Genomic DNA, 25,097 nt, shown 5'->3' with positions numbered 1-25,097 from the left:
GAGAGTTTATAAGAAAGATGTAGAAACAATTTTGACCAGAGCCTGTAGGCACAGAAGAAGATGTAACAGCTTTAAACTGAGAGTTATAAATAAGAAATTTATGCTGAGGTTGATGGTTCTCTGGAACAGGGTTCCCAGAGGAGTTGTGGATGCCCATCACTGGAAGCATTCCCAGGTCAGGTTGAATGGGGTTTTAAACAACCTGACCTCGTGAAAGGTGTTCCTGCCTGTGGCAGGAGGGATGGACTAGGTGATCTTTGAAGGTCCCTTTCAACCTATTCTATGATTATCTTCAGAGACTCTTAAAGTGGGAATTAGCGGAACGTACATGGGAGCTGCCAAAACTACTTAGTGTTCTTTTGGGTTTCAACCCTTCCTTTTGTGAAACTGTCCTATGCTTATTCCTATTGCCCAGTGATTTTCACTGTTGCTAGCACTCTAGCATGGAATTCTATACAAGTAGAGTTTTTATCTGTCTCCCTCTATTTGTGTCCTTTAATGGTTGATTCTCATGTAGTCTTCTTTTATTGCATTTGATAATAAATGCTTCTCTTCTTTATTGGTAGGTCTGGGCTGATGCTAATGTTTCAAGGCAGATTGAAGACACTGTACTTTATGGATATTACAGTAAGTATTTTAGCTTTTTAAATTTTTTTCCAAATAATAGAACTTTTAAATGAAGTCATGAAGTTTTTGGAGATCATACTGGGTTATCCCTTTTTGAATAAACATGAGTCTTATACTTGGAGCCCTTCTGAGAATTTTTATTTTCAAGAGCCCCCTAAAAATGCAAATATATAAAGCCAGTTCATGAAAAGGCTAATGGTTTCTGTTATATAATCTGTGGTTCACATGTTTCCTATGTGTGTATATTTTGTGGTCCCTTAAGGGAAATGTCGTTTTGCTGTAACTTTTATGGCACTTATATATGCAGCAGTGTGAAACTTGTCTACCGTGTATAAAGTTCATGCAACCATGAGTGCAACATTTTTAAGTGTTCAGATGCAGCAACTACCATGTTCTAAATAACAGTTGCTGTGGAGGACCATAAATGAGTTGAGTTTATTCAAAAGTGGTAATCACAAATAGAACTGAAATTAAAAAAATGACTGAAATAACTGTTCACCAAACCTCTGCATAGTCTGAAATCAGTTTTTTGGGGGTCCTTATGAAAACTGAGAGAAGTTGTACTATTAATGGATATATGTAATGGGTATAGAAGTGTGCTCAGCACAGTTTGAGTGAAATGCTTGTTTCAGTTAATGGTGCAAACTCAGAGGTGGTTGCCTGCTTTTGGTCACATCTCCAAAGACTTGAAGATTTTTCTCATAGAATATTGTGGTTCTTTTGAATATATATTTTTAGATCTGGAAATTATTTCAAATAGTGTACTTACTTGGTTAAATTACAGATTAATTATTGCCTGCCAGTGATAGTGACAAATTGGAATAGGCTTCACTCAGCAATAAGATGAATAAAGTCAAAAGTAGTAAGAAGACTTCTCTGTTTTCAAAAAGGAACTTTTAACACAGAGATTCCTCCCTTTATAATAGTGGAATTTGCTTGTATTTGCTTTCTATTCTTTGTAGTTTGCCAAAGTCTCGTTTAACCAAATATTTCCCAACTCATAAAGTGGAATAATCTTCAAGTTCTTCTGTGGACTGTTTGCTATAGGTTTGTGAGACTGATTTAGTGATGAATTTCTGTAAGTTGTTTTGGGCTTGCTGAATGTTTTGTTAAATCTTGAACTAATTTTTTGAAAATTTTTTTGAAATAGATTTAAATTGGGAAAACTGCTTTTGTTTTTGGCCTTTCTGGACAGGTCTACTTGAAATACTGTGGGACAAACATCTTATTTCATAGCATATCCTCCAGATGGTAAAAATTTAAACATATTTTTAAAATATTTTTCTTTTGTGATTTTAATTTGAGTAGATACAATTTTTCATAACTAGTTTTATAACTAGAGCTACATGGAAGTGAACAATAATAGTAACTTACTTTTCGGAAACCTCCAAAATCATATGTAGAAACACAATGCCTCCCCTGTATCGTCTAGTCCTCTGTTGATGTTGCCCAGCATAGTGACATCACAGCTGAGAAGGAGAAAGTTAAGCAACTCTTCCATTGTAATACTATTCAACTTTTTTTTTTGCTATCTTCCTAGGAAAGTATTTGATCATGGTTTTTTTTTAACAGACAGGATGAGCAGAAGTAAAGTACCCTTTTGTATTTAAGAATGTGAATACCAGTATTTTCTTGTGTCTCCTGAAAATGGAGAGATAACTATATAGATCCTACTTGACTCCCATAATTGTATTGATAATTTGTTATTACTAGTGGACTTAGGTCATTTTCCTTCAGTCCAAGTCACCTGTAATTGTAGCAAGAATGTGGAGACTGTGATTTAACTGACATTTTAGAATATTAATCGTTACTTTGCTACCTGCATTGCTTGCATTGCTTTTTACTGATAAAGCTCTAACTAAATATAGAAAAGGGGTTTTTTTTTTGCATAATTGTTAGCCCCCATGACAAATATTATTTCTCATACCTGGTTTCTTGGCTAGACTGATACAAAAGTAGAATGGATTTGTATTGTAGAATGGTAAATGAGGTACCTCTCAGAGTGAAGCTTCAAATAACTATACCTTAAAGTGGGATTTCAGCAGCCTAAAAGCTTTTCTTAGGAAGCCAGTCTAATAATTGCTTTGAAGCCATAGTGGCTTAGTATGTCACTATTTCTAAACCCAGCTGTTAATAGAACATGCCTCACAGTACTTTAGTGATTGAACAATGATCAATGGTTGGCAAATGCTCTAAAAATGCATGTCAGTTTGTTTGGAAGGAAAACTCTTTTCAGAAAGTGTTATAGTTGAAAACTGTCCAGCACAGTTTGCTTTGTATCACAAAGAATGAGGTTGAAACAATTGACAGTGGAGGTGTGTTCTGGAGTTCTTCCTGTAGTAAGCAATTACTACCTGTTGGAGTCACCTTGATGTTCAGTGTCCTTTGATGAAACTCTGGGAATGGTGAAAGGATATTATTGGTAGATTCTAATCTTCTTGTGAGAGAGACCAAGATTTTGACCTGCATGTGTTAGACGACTCCCAGCTACAGTGTGGCAAGGACTGTCTGCTAAATTATATGGGATCCCTTCACATGTGCTTTGAAGTCTATGCTAAACTTCAGATTTTCCATTTCCTTTTTAAGTCAGCAATAGTATGGTATTCCTAGGTTAAAGTTTGAGTAAGAATTTATCCAAAAGGTAAGTGGTATTACTTGGATGATTTTTACATGAAGTTTTGTCTGCTTACTGCAAATGTTTGATAAGTCATTAACACTGAGTCATTGACACAAGAATTTGGGCTTCAAGGAGTTAAGTGCAAGTCAAATATGACTTCATGTTTTCATAGTCTGGTTTTAGGAGAAGCCATTCTAAGTACTATGAGTGATCCATAGCTTGACAAATAGCTTGTACTTGACAAATACTGTGGAGTTACCTCTACAGAAACACTTTCCTAATTAGCATAATTTTTCTGGGAGCAATGCGCTAGAACATAAATTGGAAATCTGTCTGCATTGAAACTTACTGTGCTGAATTGCTTCAAACAAGTGTCTGACTTGAATTTTGTTACTGCTTTGTGTTCTTTTACTTCCACTTGGGAATACAACTGGTATTTTCTCCAGTCTTGAAGAAAACTTATTTTAAAACATTTTTTGTGGGTTGTGAGAATAACATATTTGGGAAGAAAGACTGATCTTAAGTTTCTAGAAGTACCTTGTGACTTCTCAGCAGAAAAAGTGAGGGAGTATAGAAGAAATTTTTTTAAACAGCTTAGTAATTTTGATGTTGTGTAATGTTCTTGTATATAATACCATCTGGAAAAGCAAGTTTTGTGTGATGTAAGAGACTTCTGATGAAATAATATTCTTGAGCCTCCTCTAGTGTCTTAAAAAGGATTGGAGGGAATATTGATCTTGGATAGTCAGCTTGAAACCTTTCTGGTTGTTCTAGAAAAAAAACAAAAAAACCAAGAAGGCAAAATGTAATAAAGGGACCATTATGGTTGTTACTTGAAGACTACTATGAGGTGTAACTTTCTCACAGTTAAGGTATCTTTGTATTGATATGGTGCAAATCAGCAGAAGGAGCATCTTGAGATGAGAATTGTCTCTAAGGAACAACTTCACCACAGACAAACCTTTCAAAGGAGTTCTTGCTGAAGATTCCGCAGACTGTGGCAGGAAACACTGCAGTACTGGCCCTGTACTGAAGCACATTTCCAGTGATAGTGCTTCAAGCTTCTGCTACAACCCAGAAGAATGTTTTGAAACAAAAGTTTAACCTCTGAACTAGAACAAAGAGCAGCCCCTGAAAGCTGAGACAAAGTTTTATGCCAAAAGGTCACAGGGGAGTTAGGTGGAAGGGAATATCTTTGTCACTCTGACTGGCTGTTGGCTGCTGCAAGACCTTTGATTTTCAAGGTTAGCTTTTCAGGAAATGAAGAGCCCTTTTATTGGGTAGGACAGCAGACAATTAGAGTCTTGCCTGCAGGTAACTAAGTTTTATGGGTTTATGAAAGGTGCTGCATTTCCTTTTTCATGAGTTCTGAAAATTAAAATTCAAAAACCAGATTATCAGTTTCCTGTCATTTTGACAGGCACTTGGGCAAATCTGTTAAAGTTACACAGAACCATAGAATATGCTGTGTCGGAAAGGACCTGTTAAGATCTTTGAGTCCAACTTCTGTCCCTGTGCAGAATACCCAAATAATCACACCATGTAAACATAAAAATCACATGCCTGAGAGAATTGCCCTGAGAACACTTCTTGAACTTCCCTGGGGAGCTTGTTCCAGTACTCAGCCACCCTCTGGGGGAAGAACCTTTTTCTAATATCCAGCCTAAACCTCCCCTGAGACAACTTCAGGCCATTCCCTCGGGTCCTACAGGGAGGAGATGAGTGTCTGCCCCTCACAAAGAAGTTGTAACTGCAATGAGGTCTCCTCTCAGTCTCCTTCTCTGGGCTGAACAGACCAAGTGACCTCAGCCACTCCTCATCTGGCTTCTGTAGTAAAATAGCAACTATGCTAATTGCTTCCACTATGTGAGTTATAGACTTCATCTTCAATTTCTACTAAAAAATCCTCACAGGCAGTTTAAAACCACCTGATATGTAAGCCAAAAGATCTATCTTGGAATTATTTTCTTGGGAAAAGCAAATCCAAAGCTGCCTTTTTTCTGTGGTATTCCTCTGAAATTACTGTGGCAACCAAGTTTTTCAACAGAGAAAACTGAAGAGCTTTTTCAGTTTTAAGTGTAGATTTATACTACTGCATGTTTATAATACTGTGTGCAATACTTGAAGGTCTGTTTAATCTGTGGTTCTCTAGCTATTTAATGGCAGCACATAACATGTTTAGAGGTTGGATCTTGCAGTTTTTTTCCAATCTGAATGATTCATTGTAAATAAAGTTACCCATGCAGTTCATAGTGGTTTTAATCTTTTTATCCCCTTGGAAGAAACATGGATCATAGTCTCATTATGTAATGAGCTAATAAGGGCACACCTCATAAGTATGCTGAATTATGTGTAGTATGCTGTAGTATGTATATTGTATGCTCATAGGTATGCTGAATTCAGTGTAGTATAACTTGGAAGTGAGGATTTTCTGTGCTTGTGGTGACCTCTATGGACTGATTATTCTGATCTTGGACTAATGATGTGTGTAACTTGCCTAATTTACTGGCCCATTTTGGTGTAGATTTATGACTAGTCTAAAAAAACAGATTATAGATTAGACAGCCTTGATTTCTGAAAGTATTCAAAATATTGAAGTCGTATCACTACTGCTCTAGAATGTCTAGGAAGGTTTGTTTTTAGAGTTTGAGGTTTTGAGGTATTTTTACAGCCCTGAATGTTTTGCTTTTGGCAAATATGAGAGTTCATGAACTGAGAACTTGTTTATCTTCTTGCATTGCCAAACTAACTCAGTACACTAAACAGTAGATACTTTTTAACACTTTGAAATATTTTTCCAAAGAATAAATTCTATTTAGATTCTAGGTGTTGGTACTTTATTTGGCTTCTTTACCAACTTTAGGAAAAAATGCTGAGGTAGATTTCTTTGGAGAATGTGAGCACTGTGAGGAGTGTACTAGTCAAGATAAGAGGTGACAGACTTATGGTGGGAATTAATGTATTCATGGAGAGGTATTAATTACGTATAGATATGTGTATATGGAAAGATGTTAATTTCATCCAGAATGGCGCAAAGATGAAAAACAGCCAAAGATTACAGGATTTAAGTGGTCCTGAGTGCTTTTACTTATTGCTTCAAAGATGCAATTTTGTGCTGGCAGAAGCAGTCTTGATTGTGTAGTTCTTCTGACATTTTGAAGGCTTAGTAAACTGTTCCAGGATACTTTTCTTGTGGAGTGCAAACACTGTAACATACTGCTTCACAGCTTTTAGTTTCCTAATGGACTTCTCCAATGTTCGTAGTATAAGATAATATGGAGTTTTAAAAGATTTTCCTCAGTCATGTTCTAAAGCATGTTCAACTAACAGTACAGAGAGATGAAGATTTAAACTTGGAATTCTCTACCTGAAATTGATCTTTTGATACCACTGCCTAATCAGTGCAATTGATTTTGACCAGCTGTCTTGATATCTTCAAAACTTGATGGTATTTGTCAAGACATGGGTTAAACCTTTTTCTTTATGATCACCTGTGCATCAAAGTGACATGACAGTAGGACTGTTTTGGTTTAGTGGCTACTCAGTTAAATATCTGTTGCAATCTCCAATTAGTCCTTCTTCTAAAAAGGGAGCATGAAGTGATGATACCCTATTGCTACACCTTGTTTTGTGAATTGAGGTTAGTAGCAAACATGTCTTTCATCCATGATGTACTTACATTACTAAGCAGGATCTGATGCTGAGTCCAATGGTCAAAATAGCTTTAAATTGGTTTCATTTAATATACACTTTTTTGAACAACCTGTTATTGGATGGCTTAGCTTGCTTTTATTCACTGTGCTTTAAGCTTGTGTGCTGGTATTGTATATCACTTGCATACAGTTGATTACTTTTAGTCTTTTATTATTGCTGAGTTGAAGTCCTTAGTCTGAAAGGGTTCACTTTAAAGTCCTTTGGAGTTCACAAAGCAGTAATAGTTTGCATGCTGGCTAGTGAATTTTACTAACTTTTTAATGGTTGAAATTAAGAGCTTGAAATGAGAGGAAAATAATGTTTTAGTCTTTCCTTTGAATTACTGTGTAGTAAATGAAGTGCCAATGTAACTGTCTCTTAATTTAATTCTTCCTCCTAGCTCTCTACTCGATCATTCTCTTCTGTGTCTTTCTGTGGATTCCCTTTGTCTATTTCTATTATGAGGAGAAGGAAGATGATGATGGCAACACATGCGCAGTAAGTTTACTCTAACAAATGCACTAAGCAGTGAAAAGGCAAATGAATATAGCCGAAATATGAAAGCAAGAATGATTTTTTAACTTAGAAATTGTATTAGCATTGTAATATTTAAGTCTATTACTATAGTTCTGTAAAAATCCTTTAGCAGCTCTTAGTAAGACATAGTCTGACATTGTCTAGTCTAAGTGCTGTGGTCTTGCATGAAATGAAACTCTAGTGAGATAAGTAATTAATGTCTGTATTTTCATGAATTCTTTAAACTTCCTAAAAATTCTTTTGGGTAAGGTTTCATACACAGGAAGTTAAAACTTATGTGAGACTTCCCATAGAATAAAACCCATATATAGTGACAGCTTTTAAAGTAGAGAATAGGAAGATGGTTCTGATTCTGAAATAGGTACTCAAATTTAGTGTCTTTCTACTGTAGCAGAAGTATTTTTTCTTGAAGTAGGCAGTAGTAATTTACCTGAAGCTAACATATTTACTTGTGTAGTGCATTGACTTGAGACCTCCCAGGGAATAGAGTAACTGCATGGCAATAAAATGCTACGTTTCAAATGAAAATACTTTTCTAAACAATCTTCTAATCAATTAATCATGATCTTTTTCCCTCCTGTTTAGTTGTAACCTTAACATAAGCAGACTTTTAATAATAGCCATAATATAAAGTAGCAGTAGTAGGTATTTTCTTTGAGTGTATTTGCACTGAATGTATCCAACCTTCCAGCCACAGCTGCTCAAATGCATAGCTTACCATGGAAGCAGAATTCCATGTCATTGTTTAGTTCTCAAGCTATGAGACTCTTCAAGTATGAATACTTACGACATATATAAAACTACTCATGCTTTTTATGGAGGCCTTTTGTTGAATATCTTTTATACTAAGTATACTTTTTAAAAGTTTGCACAAATCCCTTTATGTTCATTTTATGTCAATGTATATTAACTTTCTCTTTAATATTCAGCAGGTTAAAACTGCACTCAAATACACTCTGGGATTCATCACAATTTGTGCTGTTCTTCTGTTAATTGGGTAAGTATTTGTATTGAGCACTGTTCTGTGCAAGATTTATTTATCAGAGTTCTGTTCTGTGCTTCTAAGAGGTAAATTATGATGCACTCAATCTGTATAATCAACATTAGCTTAATCACTAATAGAGCTTAAGTATCCTGAGAATTATGTACCTGAGAAGTAAGAGTTTAACTGGAAGATAAAATGGTTTTCTTAGTTGTGGAGGTGCTTGTGCTTCCAAGCTGACTGAACATGCAGTGTGAATGGATATCAAGGACATGGTGGCTTTGACACAATTACATCAATGCTGTTCAACAGGTAGTAAAACATTTGACTTCATCCATGTTCATCAAATAGCTTTTTGCCTTTCTCAAGTGCTTTTTCTGAAATTGACATTGTAAAACAGCTTTTTAGGGCAATGGTTACATATTATGTACTTATACTTTCCTAAATGGAAATGCTGTCTGAAGAATTTAAGTGTAGTGGGGTTATACTTGACTTAATTGTGCCTTCTAGTGATTAAGCTTTTGTTGGCATTTGTTTAAAAGGCAAATATTACTGAAGTGAGTAAGCTGTTTGGAGCAGGTGCTGTTGTTCTGAAACTTCAAGTAGTAGCAGAAAATTGATTTCAGATCCTCATTAAGCATGACATGCACACCAATACTGAATCTTCCTAATGTCTGCTGTATCATAAGCATTTTAGCATTTTGACTGCAGCAGTAAAGTTGATAAAAATTGCAAAATGTGTGCTAAAATGATCCATAGCAAGGTACTGGAGTGTGAAGTAGAAACTAGAGTGAAATTTATGCTTCCAGTTGTATACCATCTTAGTGGAATACTGTTTCAGTTTTGATGAAAGTTAAAGGTATATTTCTGTCTAGTCTCTTGTCCTTTTAAGTGAAAGTAAGGTATTTGCTCTTACAAGAGATTGTAGGAGTTAATTACCTTAATCATTGTCTAGAAATTTTACTAAAATTTCCGGCAGAAGCTGCTTCTGACAGTTACCTCACATCATAGGTATAGATAGATGTATAACATATCCAGTTTAGAAATCTTGGTAGTGTCTCTAGTAGGTGTCAGCTGAATCCTCAGTAGCCATAAGCATGTTCTTTCCTCTCTCCCAGTAAAATAGAAAAAGGTAATTCTTGTATTTCTCCTTTAAGTGAGACTGCAAGGCTACCTTCAAGGGGAAAAAGGCTCAATTTTAGAGGCAACTGAGGTGACTGTGCTGAAGAAAAATGTGAACTCTATTTCTAGTATAGTAATATATAGATTAAGTAGCATATGTCTCAGTGTTTATGTGAATGCTTTTTCTGAAGAAGTTACCTGTCTTTGTCAGCTGTTGTCATAGCAAGGGCAGGGAGTGGCCAGTGTGACAGGAAAGAGATGAACATGTTGGAGCTGAAGCTTCTGTGTGAGTGATTTAACTGAATGTGGTAGTGAAGACCAGTCTTGCAGCAGTAGTGGGGGATTCTCTCACTGGTGGTTAGGATCAGAGTCGTGTTAAAATAGATGGGAATTTGATGTACTGGTTTTGACTCTAGGTGTCTAGACTTAATGGACTGGAGTGCTCCTGCACACAGGTTATGAGGGTGAGAGGGGTTGGATTATTTCCTGTTAAGTGCCTAACAAATAGTCTTTCTTCCTGTGCTTACATGACCAGTGTCTCATAGCCACACAGCCTCTGTTCTGATTGGTTTAGGAGGTAATCTATATGATTAAAACAGGTCAATAAATAGTTTCAAAGGTCTACATGAGAAGATTCTTGCCTCTTCCCTGGTCAGCTGTCCTCAAATGAGTTATGAAAGCTATACTAAGCTCAAAAGTTTGAGCCTTATTCTTACTAAGATGTTGCCCTTGCTCCACTAGAGATCCTTGTGACTATTTTGGGAAACAAATCTGTTTTGTGCCACATAACCTTGGAGGTTTTTCTGACTTGATAACACAGTTCAGTGAGCAGGATGTTATTGTCCACGTTGTTATCAGGAGCAGTGTTTGCACCTTTTACTTTACTTGTCTATTACAAAACAGTTATCTGGCAAAAACATGCATGTCTGTAACACATCCTCTGCACACAAATAACTTGATGCAGAGTACTATTAAAAGCAAAGTATAGGGCAAATTTATACTGGGATGCTCAGAACTAGTTTTTACTTCTCATAGCTTTCCCTTCCCTTCAGTTGGATACTTTCCTTGTACTTTTTCTAAATGTCATGTGCTTGTCAAGGGGCTTAAGATACTGCAATCTACATTAACACACACTAAAACAGTCTAGTATGAAACAAAATGGTTGGTTTTGAGGCTAATGAATGTTTGGTTGCAAAATGCATGCTTCCCTGACTGTCAGTGTTTAGAATTAAATGGGTTACCTTAAATTTTTTAGAAGCGTTAGCTCTTAAAAGGCTGTGAATATATCTAATTATCCTATAAATAATTATGCAAATTATATCACAGCAGAACTCACTTAAGGAAATGAGTCTAACTCTGGTGTGTTGGAAAATAATTTCATAAGGGTGGCAGTTAATGACATTCTTTAAGGATAAACTTTACCCATCTACACTTGTGTATTAGCCCTGCCAAGAATGAATAGTTTTAAACTGCTTGTCTGGCATTTACTTTCCTTGTTCTGCAGCTTAGATATTGATCAAGATTTTAATCATAATTTACCCAGGATGTGTTTTGAACAGCATAGCAATTTGCTTCTATTCTTAAAATTACCACAGTTAATAATTTGATTTGTGTCCAGAACTCCAAGTATCAGACATCCCAGCTGAGCTGTTTTGTTTGCTTGCATTTCCTAAGTTTAAAACTTCTGTGTTCCTTCTGGGGCCTTTGGTGCATGGAACTTGAGCAAGAGCAGAATCAGATGTCCATCTCCTTCAGTCAAGATTTATCTGAGTACTAACTGAAGAGTATAATGTATTCAATAGTCCCTGCTCTGATTAGTGTCCTTTGACATGCTGGCATGCTGGTTGTAGGTAGTCACAGAAAAAGAAAAGAAAAGAAAAAAAAAAAAAAAAAAGAAAAGAAAAAAAAAAAAAAAAAAAATTAAAAATTCATCCTATTTTTCTCAGGGGGGAAAAAAGGCAAGCAAGCTGTAAATATCCTAAAACGTTCTTCCATTTTGTTTGTTCCCTGCATGTGGTCTACAAATGGCAAATCCATAGTGGTGCTAAAATAAAAAGGACTTGAGCTTAGTTATGTTCTGAGTCTCCTTTTTTTTGATCATTTTTAGCAAACAAACCTGCTATTTCTTTCTATCTTTTGTAAGTCAAGATGTTGCCTAACTTGGTTTTAATACCTGTGTCTTTTTTTTTTGTCTGGATAATGTTTTACAGAAAGAACTACTACTAAAGGCAGATAGAAGAGCTAACTAAGTCAACATGCATGCATCAGCTTAAGCAAATACTAGCCCACAATCTGCCTCTTGCATAGTCAAGAAGCATTCTTTTGAAATTAAAGTATCGACTTTTAAAATGTCAACTTTTTTTTTTTTTTTGGTAGAGTATCAGTTTGGTTTTGATGTGATGATTATATGTGCATCCAGTTGGTTTAGCCCTAAGCTTTGAAACAAAAGCATATGTTTTGTTCTTGAGTTTGAGACTGCTTCTGGAATATACATATTTGTTTGGGACTTCAAGAAGGGATCTAATTATGTAGTCTTTGTCATACAAGTCCAAATGATACTTGTGAACATTCTTTATGGACTTTGGTTTGAGTTCTTTCATTCTTTGCCTAAAGTATTTCCCTTAAAATCTGTCTTCCTTGTGACTTCTAGACATTCCATTTCATGTCTCAAAGCTATGGTTTCAGTGGGTTTTTGGTATGGAGGTACTGTTTTTCCAGCTGTTATAAACTCAGCTGTTTTGTCTGTAGAGGTGCTGAAGAGTTATTAGTTGATTTTAGATGGTGAGCGTCACAACAGGAAGCTTTCAGCTAGGGGACTGTTTTACCTGTCATTGTTCTCTGGGCATTCTTTGGTAGTCTGCTTACTGGAAGAACAAAAAACCTTAATGAACTTCTCTGCAGCTCAGTTCTCTGGGCCAACTACAGAACGAAGAATGGAATGAAGCAAATGTATTTAGTTGTAATAATGGAAGCTAAACATGTCCCTTTATATTTTAATGCTTGTTTGAGAAATAAATATTTTATTTTGGCCTTCAGAAGTGTATATTATTAGAGAATTTGTCTCAATTGATGCTTAAAGTTTATTTGCTCCTTTGCATATGAATCAAATCAGGATAGTAAATCATATTGATATTTCTTTTAGTGATACCTGAGTGTAGGGTCCTTACCTCTTTTAGGACAGGTAAATAGAAAATTACCTGTTCATTGACCTCAGACCTGATTGTACACACACATACATGTACTCTGCTGATCTAAATGCAGCATTTGAGGGGAATGTGAATAAAGTGAAACACTGTCTTTTCTTCAGGAATGAATGGATTTCTGTTTTCTTAATTTGGAAGTAGAATTCTTCTTATTTGTCACTAATTAGGGTAAGAAAGATTTATTTTTCTGTATTACAGTGCTTTTGTTCCTTTGGATATTCCCAACAAGAAGAATTCCACAGAGTGGGAGAAAGTGAAGCTCCTGTTTGAAGAATTTGGAAGTAGTCGTAAGTTTGAGATTTGTTCTGAGCTTTGCGTGAGTTGCTACTTTACTAACCTCTGCCACTTGTTCATTGACTGAACAAAGTAATTAACTTCCTTGGTGGCAGTTTTCTAACTTTTCTCGGACTGCTTACATACAGTAAGTCTTTACAATAAAACTGTTCTTCCTGTTCAGAGAAAAGCAAACATTAGAACTATCTTGAAAGCAGACACTACCAGCATCTCCTCTCTGTACTTGAAATACAAGTCCCTGTTTGACAGCAAGGGCTCCAGTGTTGTGTCTGCTGATATTTATGGTGGGGAGAGGAGGATACTTTCTTCCACTTAACTCAGCTGTTAAATGCTGCTTGGATGCTGAAGTTCACTGACTTTCAGAGTATGGTGAGTGTGTATCATACAGTCTTCAGTCATTTACCTCATGAAATGCAGTATTGCTATTCACTGTAAAAATGAGACGAGTGGTTCTCTTTATTTAGACAGGAAAGTCCTGTGAGTGATCCAACTTCTTCCCTTTGCTCTTACAGTAGTGATCTCTTCTAAAATCAGTGTTTGTGTTTGTTATATTTTACTCTAGGACTGTTTGAGAAGGCCAAACTCCATGGAATAGTGTTTAACACTTAGGTGATGTAGTTCATGTGCTTAGCTAGGGTATGTTTTCAGGGTAAAGATGTGAAGGAAGTGTTTTAATTGTGAGCTAAGACAGACTTGATGCCACTTTTCAAATGTATTCAAAAAAGGGTAACTAAGAAGTTGTCTAACAAGCATTCATCCCAATGCGTAAGTACTCCATTATTTTGTGCTTCATTCTTGATATGCATCAGAGTATTGACTTCTGTGTGACTGTTTTAGGATATAATCATACAAGCCTTCATCAAGTCATAGTCTGCATTATTCTATGAGTTTTGTACTGACTAAATGTTCCTTGCAATGACATACACCAAACACTGACAGAGCTGACTAATCCCTTCAGGGCCCATCAACTTTATATGTACAGTTGTTTGCTTAAGTATTCTCTGACCTGATCTTCTTCCACCAAGGGTACTTATTCCTTCTGGCTTTTCTCACTGAGCTCCCTGGCCTGCTCAATAAAAGACTAAGGCAAAGAAGGCACTCAGTATCTCAGACTTATCATGGAAAAGTCCTATCTCACCAGGTTCCCTGCCCCACTCAGCAACAAGCCCCTATTTTGCCTCTTCTTCCTCTTGCCACTTAAATACTCAAAGTACTTCTTGTTTGCTTTGACATCCCTGCAGAGTCTTGTAATCATATAATTCTCTGTGCTGTTATCTGTGCTTTTGAGTGTAGGAGATGGGGAGGACAAATCTATAGCTTATTGAATGTTTTGGCTGTCTGCTTGTTGGTGTTTCTCGTGCTTTGCAACAATTATGAGAGCACAGGAAAAAATGCTTCTTAAATTGTTTATACAGGTTGTGATAACGGTTGAGCTGAGATATAAGCTAATTTTTCCAGTTGACCTTGACATGACTGTGACAAAGTATTTGGCTCTGTCTTTGCTATGAAGTACAGCATAGCCAATGTTTCTTTCTAGGAAAATAAAATAATTAAGATGCTGGATTGGGATGTGGAAGTCTGATTTTGTCTTCTATCAGCATTGTCTTGTGACTTGTAGTTTCATAGGATAGTTCAGATAGAGAAGACTTCAGGTCTTCTCTATCTGAACTATCTATATCTCATCTATTCAAATCTGCCCCAAAAAGGAAGCTGTGAAAACAGACTAGGTTGCCCAGGGCTTTATCATCTAGCTCTTCAAAACCCCTTGAGTTTGAAGACTGAACTCATTGTGGAAAAAGCTCTCCTCCTGCCTGTTGTGGATATACTTGCTGTCACCCATTGTTTCACACTTGACAGCTATGCACCACTGAAGAGCCTGGGCTCCACCTCTTTGCTGAGCAGACAGGCTGTATTGGGTGTCTCCAAACGTGTCTCTGTTCCAGGCCAAATGAGCCTGACTCCCTCAGCTGCTCTGCACAGCATGTGCTCCAACTTCCAACCAACATAGTTCTTCCCTTAACTTGCTCAAATTTATCAGCCTTAACCTGTGGCAGGGGCCTCAGGACTGCTTGTGCTATGAGGTCTCTTCCTTTAATAGATGGCCATGCTGTTGATACAGCCTGGGATGCCATGGGACTTCCACACTGGCGGGGCGTGCTGCTGGGTTATCTTCAGACTGTATCTCCCAAGACTCCCACACAGGGGGCCCTTGTGTTTTCACAGAGCAGCTCCACCGACAGCAACTCTCTGCAAAAGGTTTTTTTACGTTCCAGGTGCTGGAGAAATAAGGACAAAATGCTTGTGTTGTCTTTACTTGTACCTGTTGTCCTGTTTTTATATTAATTTACCCTTTTCCTTTGTCTGTAGTGGCCCAAGAAATACAAAGATCTTGAGACATAGAACAAACATCCAATCATCACTTGATAGTTGGTTGTAGGATTATGAAAGGCATGAAACCTCATCCACTGAGGCAAAGCCTGACAATATACTTCTGATATACAAGTACCGATTTTTCAGCCAGTTAGTTTCTTCATGTTCCATTGAGGGTAGTTCAGACTTTTAAAATGGATATTAAAGGTTAATTTCAAATACTTGTACAGGAGGATCATTAAATACAGTGTTAGTATATTGTGTGATGTGTTACACATAGGGTCACTTTCTTTTTTCCCCAAAAACTTCAGAAACAACTCAAGTTTTCACAACTACTGAAGGAAAAATAGTGTTAGGTTTATTTTTGGGGGGTTGGGGATTTTTTGTGTATTTTTAAAGTAAGTTTTAAAGATAATGCTAGTATTTGAAACACAGGAGTATATTGCTTTTAGCTCTGGGTAAGTTGTTTGATACTATCTAGCAAAAATAGTAAAGGAGAGATTGGAGCAGTGAAGTTGGATTTGGTTGTGCTATTCTATTAGTTTTTGGTGGTTTTGGAAGGAGGCCCGTGGGGTTGGACAGAAGAGGGGTGTGGCTTCTCATAGAGAAAAGTTCTGATTTCTCAGTTTGTGACTGCTTAGTGGTGTGTTTGGTAAATAAGAATGGAAACTAGCTAATCAATGGAAACAGGCCAGTATATCTGTGTGAGTAGAAATAAAAGTTACTGTACTCTAAATTCTTAAATTAACTAGAGAGGAGGACATGGGGGAGAGCAGTAAACTCTGGTTATGACTGAGCACAAACATGAAATTGTTTGCTGAAAGTTAATTTCTGTAATTTTCTATAAGTTTTGATGTTACTAAGTAACCAAAACCACTTGTGATGTCTTCCCTGGTGAGGTTAGGGAAAGACTTGTTCTGAAGAATTATGCAGGAAGTTTTAGGGGGTTAAATACCTTTTTTCTGGTCAGTCTTTTCTTCTACTATCTCTTTCAGTTACTGGAGTTATAAGCTCCTGTAACTGTAGTCCCCTGAACTTTTTCCACTTTGTTGGTCTACATATATATAGAGTGAAGCTGAGGATTTTTTTGGTTGGTGAAGGATCCATGTTTGTCTGATTCTAGTTAATGCTTTTGGTAGGAGAAATCAGGTAATAGCAAACAAAACTAAGATGAACCATCCAGAATGCACATGAAAGTTGTGTAAGTTACCACAGCACCCTGAGGAGGTCAGAAATAAGTCTTGAGGATGTATTGCACATCTATGGGATCAAGTTTTAATGGCTTTTCAGCCATTTGGGTGAGTGCAACTTCTGTGAGCTTGTAATAAAGACAAGCGTCTGTCCTGGATCCTGCAATTTGAGATCAAGATCTGCTGTGGTCAAAAAGCTCTTCTAGGTAAATTTTTCATCTGAATTATGACTGGTAACTAATAATTATGTCTTAATCTCTTTCTTCTTTCTCATGAACTTAAATCTCTTCTGGAAACTAATTTAAGAAGAAGTGTTCTTATACACCTCCTGTATTTTCAACAGGTTCTTTTCTTTTTTATTTTTTGCAGATGGCTTGACTGCACTTTCATTTTCCATTAGTTCTTTGACTGTGATTGGAATGTTGGCAGCTATCACTTACACAGTAAGTAGTTATGCAAAGTTTTCAGATTTTTACCTTCATGATACTTGTGGTTATCTCTGGCTATACCTGTGTGGAAAACTTCTCATCCTAAGAAGATTCAGCAGTGTCTTTAGCTCTGGATTTTCATGGTTTGAAACATTCATTCTAAGTTGTAACTTTTTGCTGCAGTTTTAAGGACCATTGTTTAAGTACTGAGCACTGATCAGGCTTAATTTTGGTGTTTATGCAAGGGGATGTCACATTACTTACGACTTGTAATGCAGTCACTAACTTTCCTTGCTCTTAAGCCTTTATTTCTCCACCCTGATGTAGAGAATTAAATGTTGCACTTTTTTTATTCATTGAACTGTGGCATAACCTAGAGTTGATATAGAGCTAAAGTACTGCAGTTCTTTCTGAGAGGGATTTGGAAGGGTTCATTCTGTAACCAGTTGTAAACAGTATGATTACAGTTATGTTAATTCAACTGCTTGACTCTTGCTTTTACGTACAAAGAAAAGGAACTCTTAACTTTCTAGCTTTGGCCAACATTTAATGTTTATGTGGTCATTTGCTTTCCCAATCTGTTCTGTTTCTTCATTCAGTTAATCATCAGTGTGTGTGTAATGCTACATGTTCTGTCATCAAAGTAAAATTTTGCAACAAAGAGGGAGCTTAAAAGCTTAAGATGACTGACTGATAACAGACAAAGCTTTAAAGTTTCTGAGAAATTACTATTTTTCTGACAGGTTTTAATCTTTATATTAGCAAGGACGTGAACTTAATGTTTTTTTCCTTTGTAGCCTGGCTCTGACATAGTTGTTCCCGTGTAGCTTTGGTAGTGGATTTAAAGTGCCTTTGTAGCAATAGCTTATGCAGTAAATTATTTTGAAGCATTGGTACCCCAGGAGGTGTCTGTTTCAGGAAAACTGTAAGTGTATAAAATTTGAACAAGGATTTAACAAAGAGGGAAGGGGATAAGGTGTTTGTGAAATACTACCTTTAGACTCTTAAATGAGTAACAAGTATTGCTAATGATTTTCTGTCTCTCCAGCTGGTGTAAGTTACAGCAGAGTTATGGAAGGCAGTTCAGTACAGGTTTGCACATGTGTCAGAACCCTGACATCAGGTGGCCATCAGGGTCTGTGTAGGAGAGTAATTGGGTGGATCAGCTAGTGGACATCTTAGGTGAGCTGAATTACTCTCAGCCCCATTGACTAAGTGATAAATTTTATTTATCCTGATCAAGATGATAAATTTTATTACTTTAAGCCTTTTCTTAAAGTGACACGGACCATTAAATTATTCAGGCTATCTTGCTGACATCTGGATCATGCACTGGTCAAAAAAGTTCTAGAGTTCCACTTAGCCTGTAATAATGTGCCAGATTTTAATTAGTTTCCCTTAATCATAGAAGAAAAGATTATTTTCTTGTTCAACTAAATTACATTGCTGAGGAGCACATATAGTGTTCTTTCAGCCATGAGACTAACAAAAGAAAAATCTCATTAGCTGGGAAAATATCATCAGTGTTTTGTTTAAACAATCAAGTATGATTTTTATAACTGTTAGCAAACATCTAAAATGTGAGATTGTGAAAATAAAGCAACTTTATTCCTGACTGAAATGTAAACAATTTAGAACAAAAATCTCAGCGGATGTGGTGCTTTGTGATATAGTATAGTGAGCATGGTGGTATTCTGTCAAGAGTTGAGCTTGATGATCTTGGAGTTCTTTTCCAACCTTAATGATTGTATGATTCTTGGAAGTTTTTCAATTTACTGCTAATATTTCTTACTTCCAGTGTTATTGCCTACTTATTTTTGAACCAAGGCGGGTTGTAGCCACTGTTAGCTGAGTATCACAGTATGCTTCTGTCCTCAACACTAGCTGAAACTGGAAATTTGTGGAACCTGGAAATCCGTGTTCAATAACTTCAGTGTTTTGTGTTGTCTGGGTTTTCTCAGATGAAGACAATAAATAAATCTTCAATATTGTTGAGTGATAAATGAAGTGGAACATCAAGCATGAGAACTAACTCTTATCTGAATGCCTTAATTACTAAGACTTTGGGGCTAATTTGTTGCTTTGTAAACTTCAACTGAGCGGTCTATGCAAATGCCTGGAGTGTGAGATTGATTTTCTATTTTTTTTAACTGCAGTATTTCATCCTTCTGGAACTATTTGTTCTGTTTTACAGCAGGTGTTAAGGGAGAGTGGGAGAAATGGAGGAGCTATTTTACAGAAGTTTTGAGCATGAGCTCACACAGGAGTGGGTTGTTATCTACCTCTGATGTGAGCTTTTTGTCATTGGTTGCAGGCAGTTGTAGAATCTTATGCTGAGACAGTGAGCTGGCTTTGATAATACGAGCTGGCTTTGAGATACAAATGTGTCACAGCCAGTGAAAAACACTTATTAGAAGGTCTATTCTCAAAGTTGGAAGAGTGTTTTCTTTATGCTCTAGAGCTTTCATAACAACTTTCCCACCAGCAGTGATGGTTAGGCTTCCATATTTAAGCTATTTCTACCTGCAACAGCATGGGCTGGACTTGTCCCAGTGGTATAAAATTGCTTCAGTAATGAGAAGTTTCTGGCCTGTTGTACTTCCCTAAACCTCAAGGAGTGTTGGCTCAGAGTGCTTTCTGTCTTTGCCAGTTTGGATTACTCCACTCACTGTACTTCAGAGGAGGAGAATGTGATTCTGGAAGGAGTAACTTGGTAGTTTTTATGTCATTGTGTTGTGGGGTAGGGGTGTTTTTTTCTGTATTAGCCTTGTATAAGGAAAAAAAAAAAACACCTCTAGATGAGACAGACAGGAGTGCACAGATAAGTCTGTAGTTCATTGTTTGTAATGCTTGCTGCTGACTTTGGACATCTCACAAGTAAGTAGTCAGGCACCTGTGTTTTTCAGGCAGTCTTCTACTGCCTATCGAATTGTTTATCCCAGTTTCAAAAGGTGGGAGATCTTTGTGCTTAGTCATCAAACTACCCTTTGATCACTTGTGTTAGTTGTTTTTAAGCACAGAAAGAGAATATTGTTATGTAAGAGTGAACTCTAGAACAAAGATGCTTATTTCAAAATTTTCCACAAATGCTTAGTAGATGATGGAAAAAAGAATAGGCGAGGATACCATGTGTATGAGTTCCTGTGTCTCTGGACAGAAGTGATCCCAGATCTGTGGTCAGTGAAGAGTTGAGGATTTGTAGTATAGATATAACTGAAATCTTTTGGTTTTCCCCTCACTTCTGCATATCCTCAGCCTGTTTCAGTGCTAGAGTTGCTACTATATTGTTAAAGGGAGACTAGGAACAGGTATATATAGTCTTCTGTGTACTCATTCACAGTAAAGAAAAAAAATCTATGCTAAGCTTATCTAATAAAGGTTGTATTGTAATAAGTAATATGTTAGCAAATCCCTTCATACCTAATTAAAAATAGCTTTGCATTGAATGCCTACTATAACAGAAAACACTAAATATAAATAGGAATACTGTGACTGCAGTTGACTGATATAATCTTAAAATGTTATTTATAGAAGAAACCGTGAAAAAGATGAATCAAGTGATTTTATTAAAGTCCCTGGCAGTGCAATTTATCCATTCTACAATTAGTTAAACGTATGTTAGTGGTACTGCTTTGTGTGACCTTCAGCATGAAGAATTGGATTATGGTTGCTCTAAAATTGAATTTCTGTGTTGTGGTAATACACAATACTGTGAGAAGTTGGCGGGGAAGTGCTTTGGCCCTGTCAGCAGGTAGCCTTGAATTTGAGTAGAAGTAGAGAGGAAAAGCTCGCTTGAGCATATGTGTACTTGTAGGCTTCCTTTATGAAAGCAGATCCTCCTGCTTCCACAGGAGGAGGGATACATCAAGGTGGTGTTACTGAGATTGTAAATGGCTACAGTTTAAATTATGGAACTAACAAATTTACCCCAAGGACTAATCTAGTTAAAACCTGTTTTTTAAGGATCAGTCCAGTGTTCGGGGCCTCTCAATGCCCTGATTTGTTAAATATATCACTCAGAAGTACATGGTGAGCTGTTAACGCAGCAAAGAACGGAATTCTTACCAGATTGTACTGGTTTGTGGCATTTGATATGTTTGATTTGGGGGGTGAAGGTGACAGTTGAGGGACAGCACAAATTGAAGCATCCTGCTGGACCCAGGGTTGTGAACAACTGAGCACTTGTGTTACTGACTATGATAGATATGTAGGCAACACTACAGGTCAGTGGGGTTGTTATTATATTAGATTGCTGGGTTCCATTTTCTATGGCATCAAACATCAAAATCACAGTAAATTTGATCTAGTGATACATGCAGAGAAGAACTTTTCTTGCCATTTGAGGAAAAATGCCGAGTTTTGCTTTTGAGTTGTGAGCTTTTCCCAAGCATCTGAATGGGGTAGGATGAAATACACTGTTAAAACTGAAATTGGCAAAGAAATAAAACTTCTTTGGTATGAAGAGCTCCTGATCTCCTCAATTTCTGCGAAATATTCGTTAAAAGCTTTGGGAATTATTAGTAATAAATACTGATCCTGAAAGCATCTCATCCCTTAAGATAAATCACTGGGAGCGGGGGGATATTAGCATGGAAATTACCAGCCTAAGGAGTTAATGCAAAAGTTGCTTTTCCAAGAAAAGGTCAGTGAGAAAACTCACAACTACTTTCATTGATAACTTTTTTGTATGCTTTTGTTACCTACTAAAAAGCAGTAATTATTATAAGAATTAGATTTTAATTCAAGTTCCATGTTTGCTGGGATATATCTTCAGGAGTCAAGAGCTAATATTTGAATAAAGGAGCAAATTAAATGTTTTATGGTATTTCTTAACACCATGTAATTCAAATGAGAAGATTATATGCAAGGAAGATGATAAAGGAGTATTTAGAGGATTTTAACTCCACAGTTGAAATGGAACATATCTGTTTAGTTTTCTGTGTGGTGATACTTGGGACAGTCCTGCAGAATGTGGCAACAGTGTCTTCTCTGGGCTATAAAGATGTCTGGCTGTGAGCTGTGTGGTTTTTGAGTCGGGACGTTTTTTTAGTAGTGTTGGCATTCTACAGGAAAAACAGAGTTTCTCTAACTCTTGATTGCAAAGCAAGATCAGAGGTATCAAGCATCAGGCTAGACATTTGGGCAGTAATGTGTAAGGCTAATCTAAAGCATCTTTGTTATATTTGAGAAGTATCTCACTTTATTAAAAAGTCCATAGCAGTAAATCCTCAAATTGCTTTCCTTACATTTGCCCTATAAACTTTCACTTTTTTAGCTTTGGTGGGTTTTTTTTTTTAATATTATGGTCATTCCAATGAACAGTTGTTCTTCCTAAGGTACTTGCTTTTTTAAGGTGTGGGCACAGAACTGAATTGTCTAAATTTCCCAAAAGCTTGGACTCTAGCAAGCATATAGGTTAGGACCAAAGAAACCAAAAATCAATTGAGGTCAAGCAGGATGTTTTTCAACAGCATGACTTCTGGTTCACACTGGTACCTAGGAGTGGAACCAGAGGCAGAGGGCACAAGCTGAAACACTGTGAAGGTGACTGATCACTGGCACAGGTTGCTTAGAGAGATTGTGGAGTCTCTTCCTTGGAAATATTCAGAGCCGTATCTATGTGGTCCTGGACAAGCAGCTCTAGGGGACCCTACTTGGGCAGAGGTGTTGGACCAGACGACCTCTAGGGTCCCTCCAAACCTCAGGTGTTCACCTGTGTGGATCTGCAGGGTTTACAGTGGGTTACACTGTGTTGTACGTCATGGTGTGAGGTGTCTTCACTTTAAGCTTGGGTCTAGCCTATGGAACAGTTGAGGTGACAGTGATTGACAATAAGATTGTTTCTTTATTGGATTAATTTTTTCCACAATACTGGTTTTATGGTTACAACCTTATTTAGCACATTTTGGACAACTAATTATTCCATCACAGCTGTTAATTTGTGGAAAAATAAATAGAAGAAAATATTTATTGGAGATTCTTACTATGATGTATTCACCTCAGTACAACTAGTGTTTAAAAAGGTACAGTGGGCACTTTGTTGAAAAAACTGTACAATGTTAGAAAATGAGTTATGTTTTAATAGCTGCTAGCTCATGCAAGACTATTCTGTGTCAAAAGATAATAATAACTTTCAAGTACTTTGATAGGTGGCAATTTTCAGAAGCTCATTGGGTAGGTGAAAGGGAGACTGCCAATTCAGAGTAGGGGAACAACCAAACTTTTAATACCTATTCTTAATCTAAGTAATACAAATTTCTTTTTCCATAATTTCATAACTATGCAGCTTGGTTGGACAAAAAGTGAAATTGCTTCCTTCTGTAAATGGATGTAACAATATAAAAGCTGCAGTTATGTTTCTTTTGACTGACATTGAGCTGTTATTTTTAGCATGTTTTTTTACTATATAATACTAAAACTTCATTTTGCATTTCCTTGCCAAATACACCAAAAAATACTCTTTTCTTGATTTTACTTGACAGTTTGGAAGACCAGGAAGGGACAAGAAAGATGCAACTAGGAAAGATGTGTATGCTAAATTTTTAACTTTTTAAGGGGAAATAATAAAATTTTTAGGTGAATAATGTAGATGAAGTCTACAAATGTTCACTTGATACATAATATTATTGGCAGGAGCATAAACACAGATTTCATTTTGTCAAGTGCATACAATGTTTAAATGAACAACATTTAGACCTGTGTCTTGATATGTCTCAATTCTCAGCATAATCCCTAATTGATAGTTGCTATTCTGTTTCCAAGCTTTATCACAAAGTCTGCTTTTTTGGCAGTATGTAATGTACTGAAGTACAATGCTTGATACTTAAAATTGTTTTGTAAGACATGCGGACAGGTCATCTTCAGGGGGGCTCTGCAAATCCATGACCTTGATGATTTATACTGACAGCTTTCTATGTCTATAAATATGGAATAGTAACAAAATGATAAATTAGGCCTGCAGTGCTATGCTGGTTTTGGCTGGGGGAGAGTTTGAAACAGTTTCACAGATGATGTAGTTTGCATCTATTCTTTCATTAATGTGTTTTGCATTGAAATGGTTCTACATGGCCTTAGGTATTGAACAATAGTCGTTGTCAGCTCCAGATTGCTATTTGAATTCAAGACAGAATAATGAGTTAATCATACAATGATAGGCAGATTAATTTTTGAGTGATCTTGTGCATCTCATTTAGCATGTCCTTGAAGGATGATTATAATTGGCTTTGTAATTTTTCCAAACATTTAATAAACATTATTTGATTTCTTATGGAACTATAAAATGCTTTTTTTTTCTCCATCCTGAAAGAGGAAATGTTGGAAAGCACAGCTTGTCTACTCACAAATGTGATGACCTTTTCACACCTAATTTTTGTCCAGATTATGATTGACATTTCTGCAGTTAACGTTATTAACAACCAAAGAGCTTAAAACCTTTTAGAATCTGTCTAACCTGAAACTCGTTCACCAGTGATATTCTTTAAGCAGATGTCAAACAGCAATTGAGAAATTGAGATGTTAGTAGCATTCATCATCATTACTATTTAATCACTTCAATGCCAGTTCTGAGAGAGTAAAGAAATGTAATTCTTTTATTAGATTAGCATCTCTGTGAAGTAGTAAATAACCAAAATAACAAACCAATCTGATGGCTGTTTTAACAGCCTGATACCTACTACACTGTTGAAGAACTGTAGATATTAAACTGGTGGATAAATGATAGCTTTCTACTTTAAAATTTTTGACTTGAAAAGTAGATTAATCTTTTGGTTGTTAATGCTTTTCTAAGACTGATGGAACAGTATAGGAGACAGCTAGGCAAAATAATTATGGTCAGTATTGTAACTGAAACAGAGTTAACTCTTTCACAGATGTTTTGTCCAGCAAGCACAAGTTCCACTACCAGTGTGTAGTAGAACAGCTATAGTGTAGAGGCTGTTGTATTTGGCTTCTGTAACTTACAACCCTTGACGGGGTTTTTTTGTCCACTTAAACATTGACAAATATTGAATCTGTATGGTGGAGAGAAAACATTAT

General features: G+C 36.5%; 1 protein-coding gene across 1 annotated transcript in view; it reads left to right on the top strand.

Moving 5' to 3' along the window:
* LMBRD1 (LMBR1 domain containing 1) overlaps nucleotides 1–25,097 on the top strand; it is a 67,311-nt gene that overhangs the window by 8,240 nt on the left and 33,974 nt on the right. The window contains exons 3-7 of the mRNA XM_063389430.1: nucleotides 567–627; nucleotides 7,338–7,435; nucleotides 8,404–8,471; nucleotides 12,980–13,068; nucleotides 17,005–17,078. Of these exons, the coding sequence (XP_063245500.1) occupies nucleotides 567–627; nucleotides 7,338–7,435; nucleotides 8,404–8,471; nucleotides 12,980–13,068; nucleotides 17,005–17,078 (390 nt within the window). The remainder of the gene's footprint in view (nucleotides 1–566; nucleotides 628–7,337; nucleotides 7,436–8,403; nucleotides 8,472–12,979; nucleotides 13,069–17,004; nucleotides 17,079–25,097) is intronic.

This window comes from Prinia subflava, chromosome 2 (genome assembly GCF_021018805.1).
Source record: "Prinia subflava isolate CZ2003 ecotype Zambia chromosome 2, Cam_Psub_1.2, whole genome shotgun sequence".
NCBI classification, from domain to species: Eukaryota; Metazoa; Chordata; class Aves; order Passeriformes; family Cisticolidae; genus Prinia; species Prinia subflava.
This window is presented reverse-complemented; position numbering and strand designations above follow the sequence as displayed.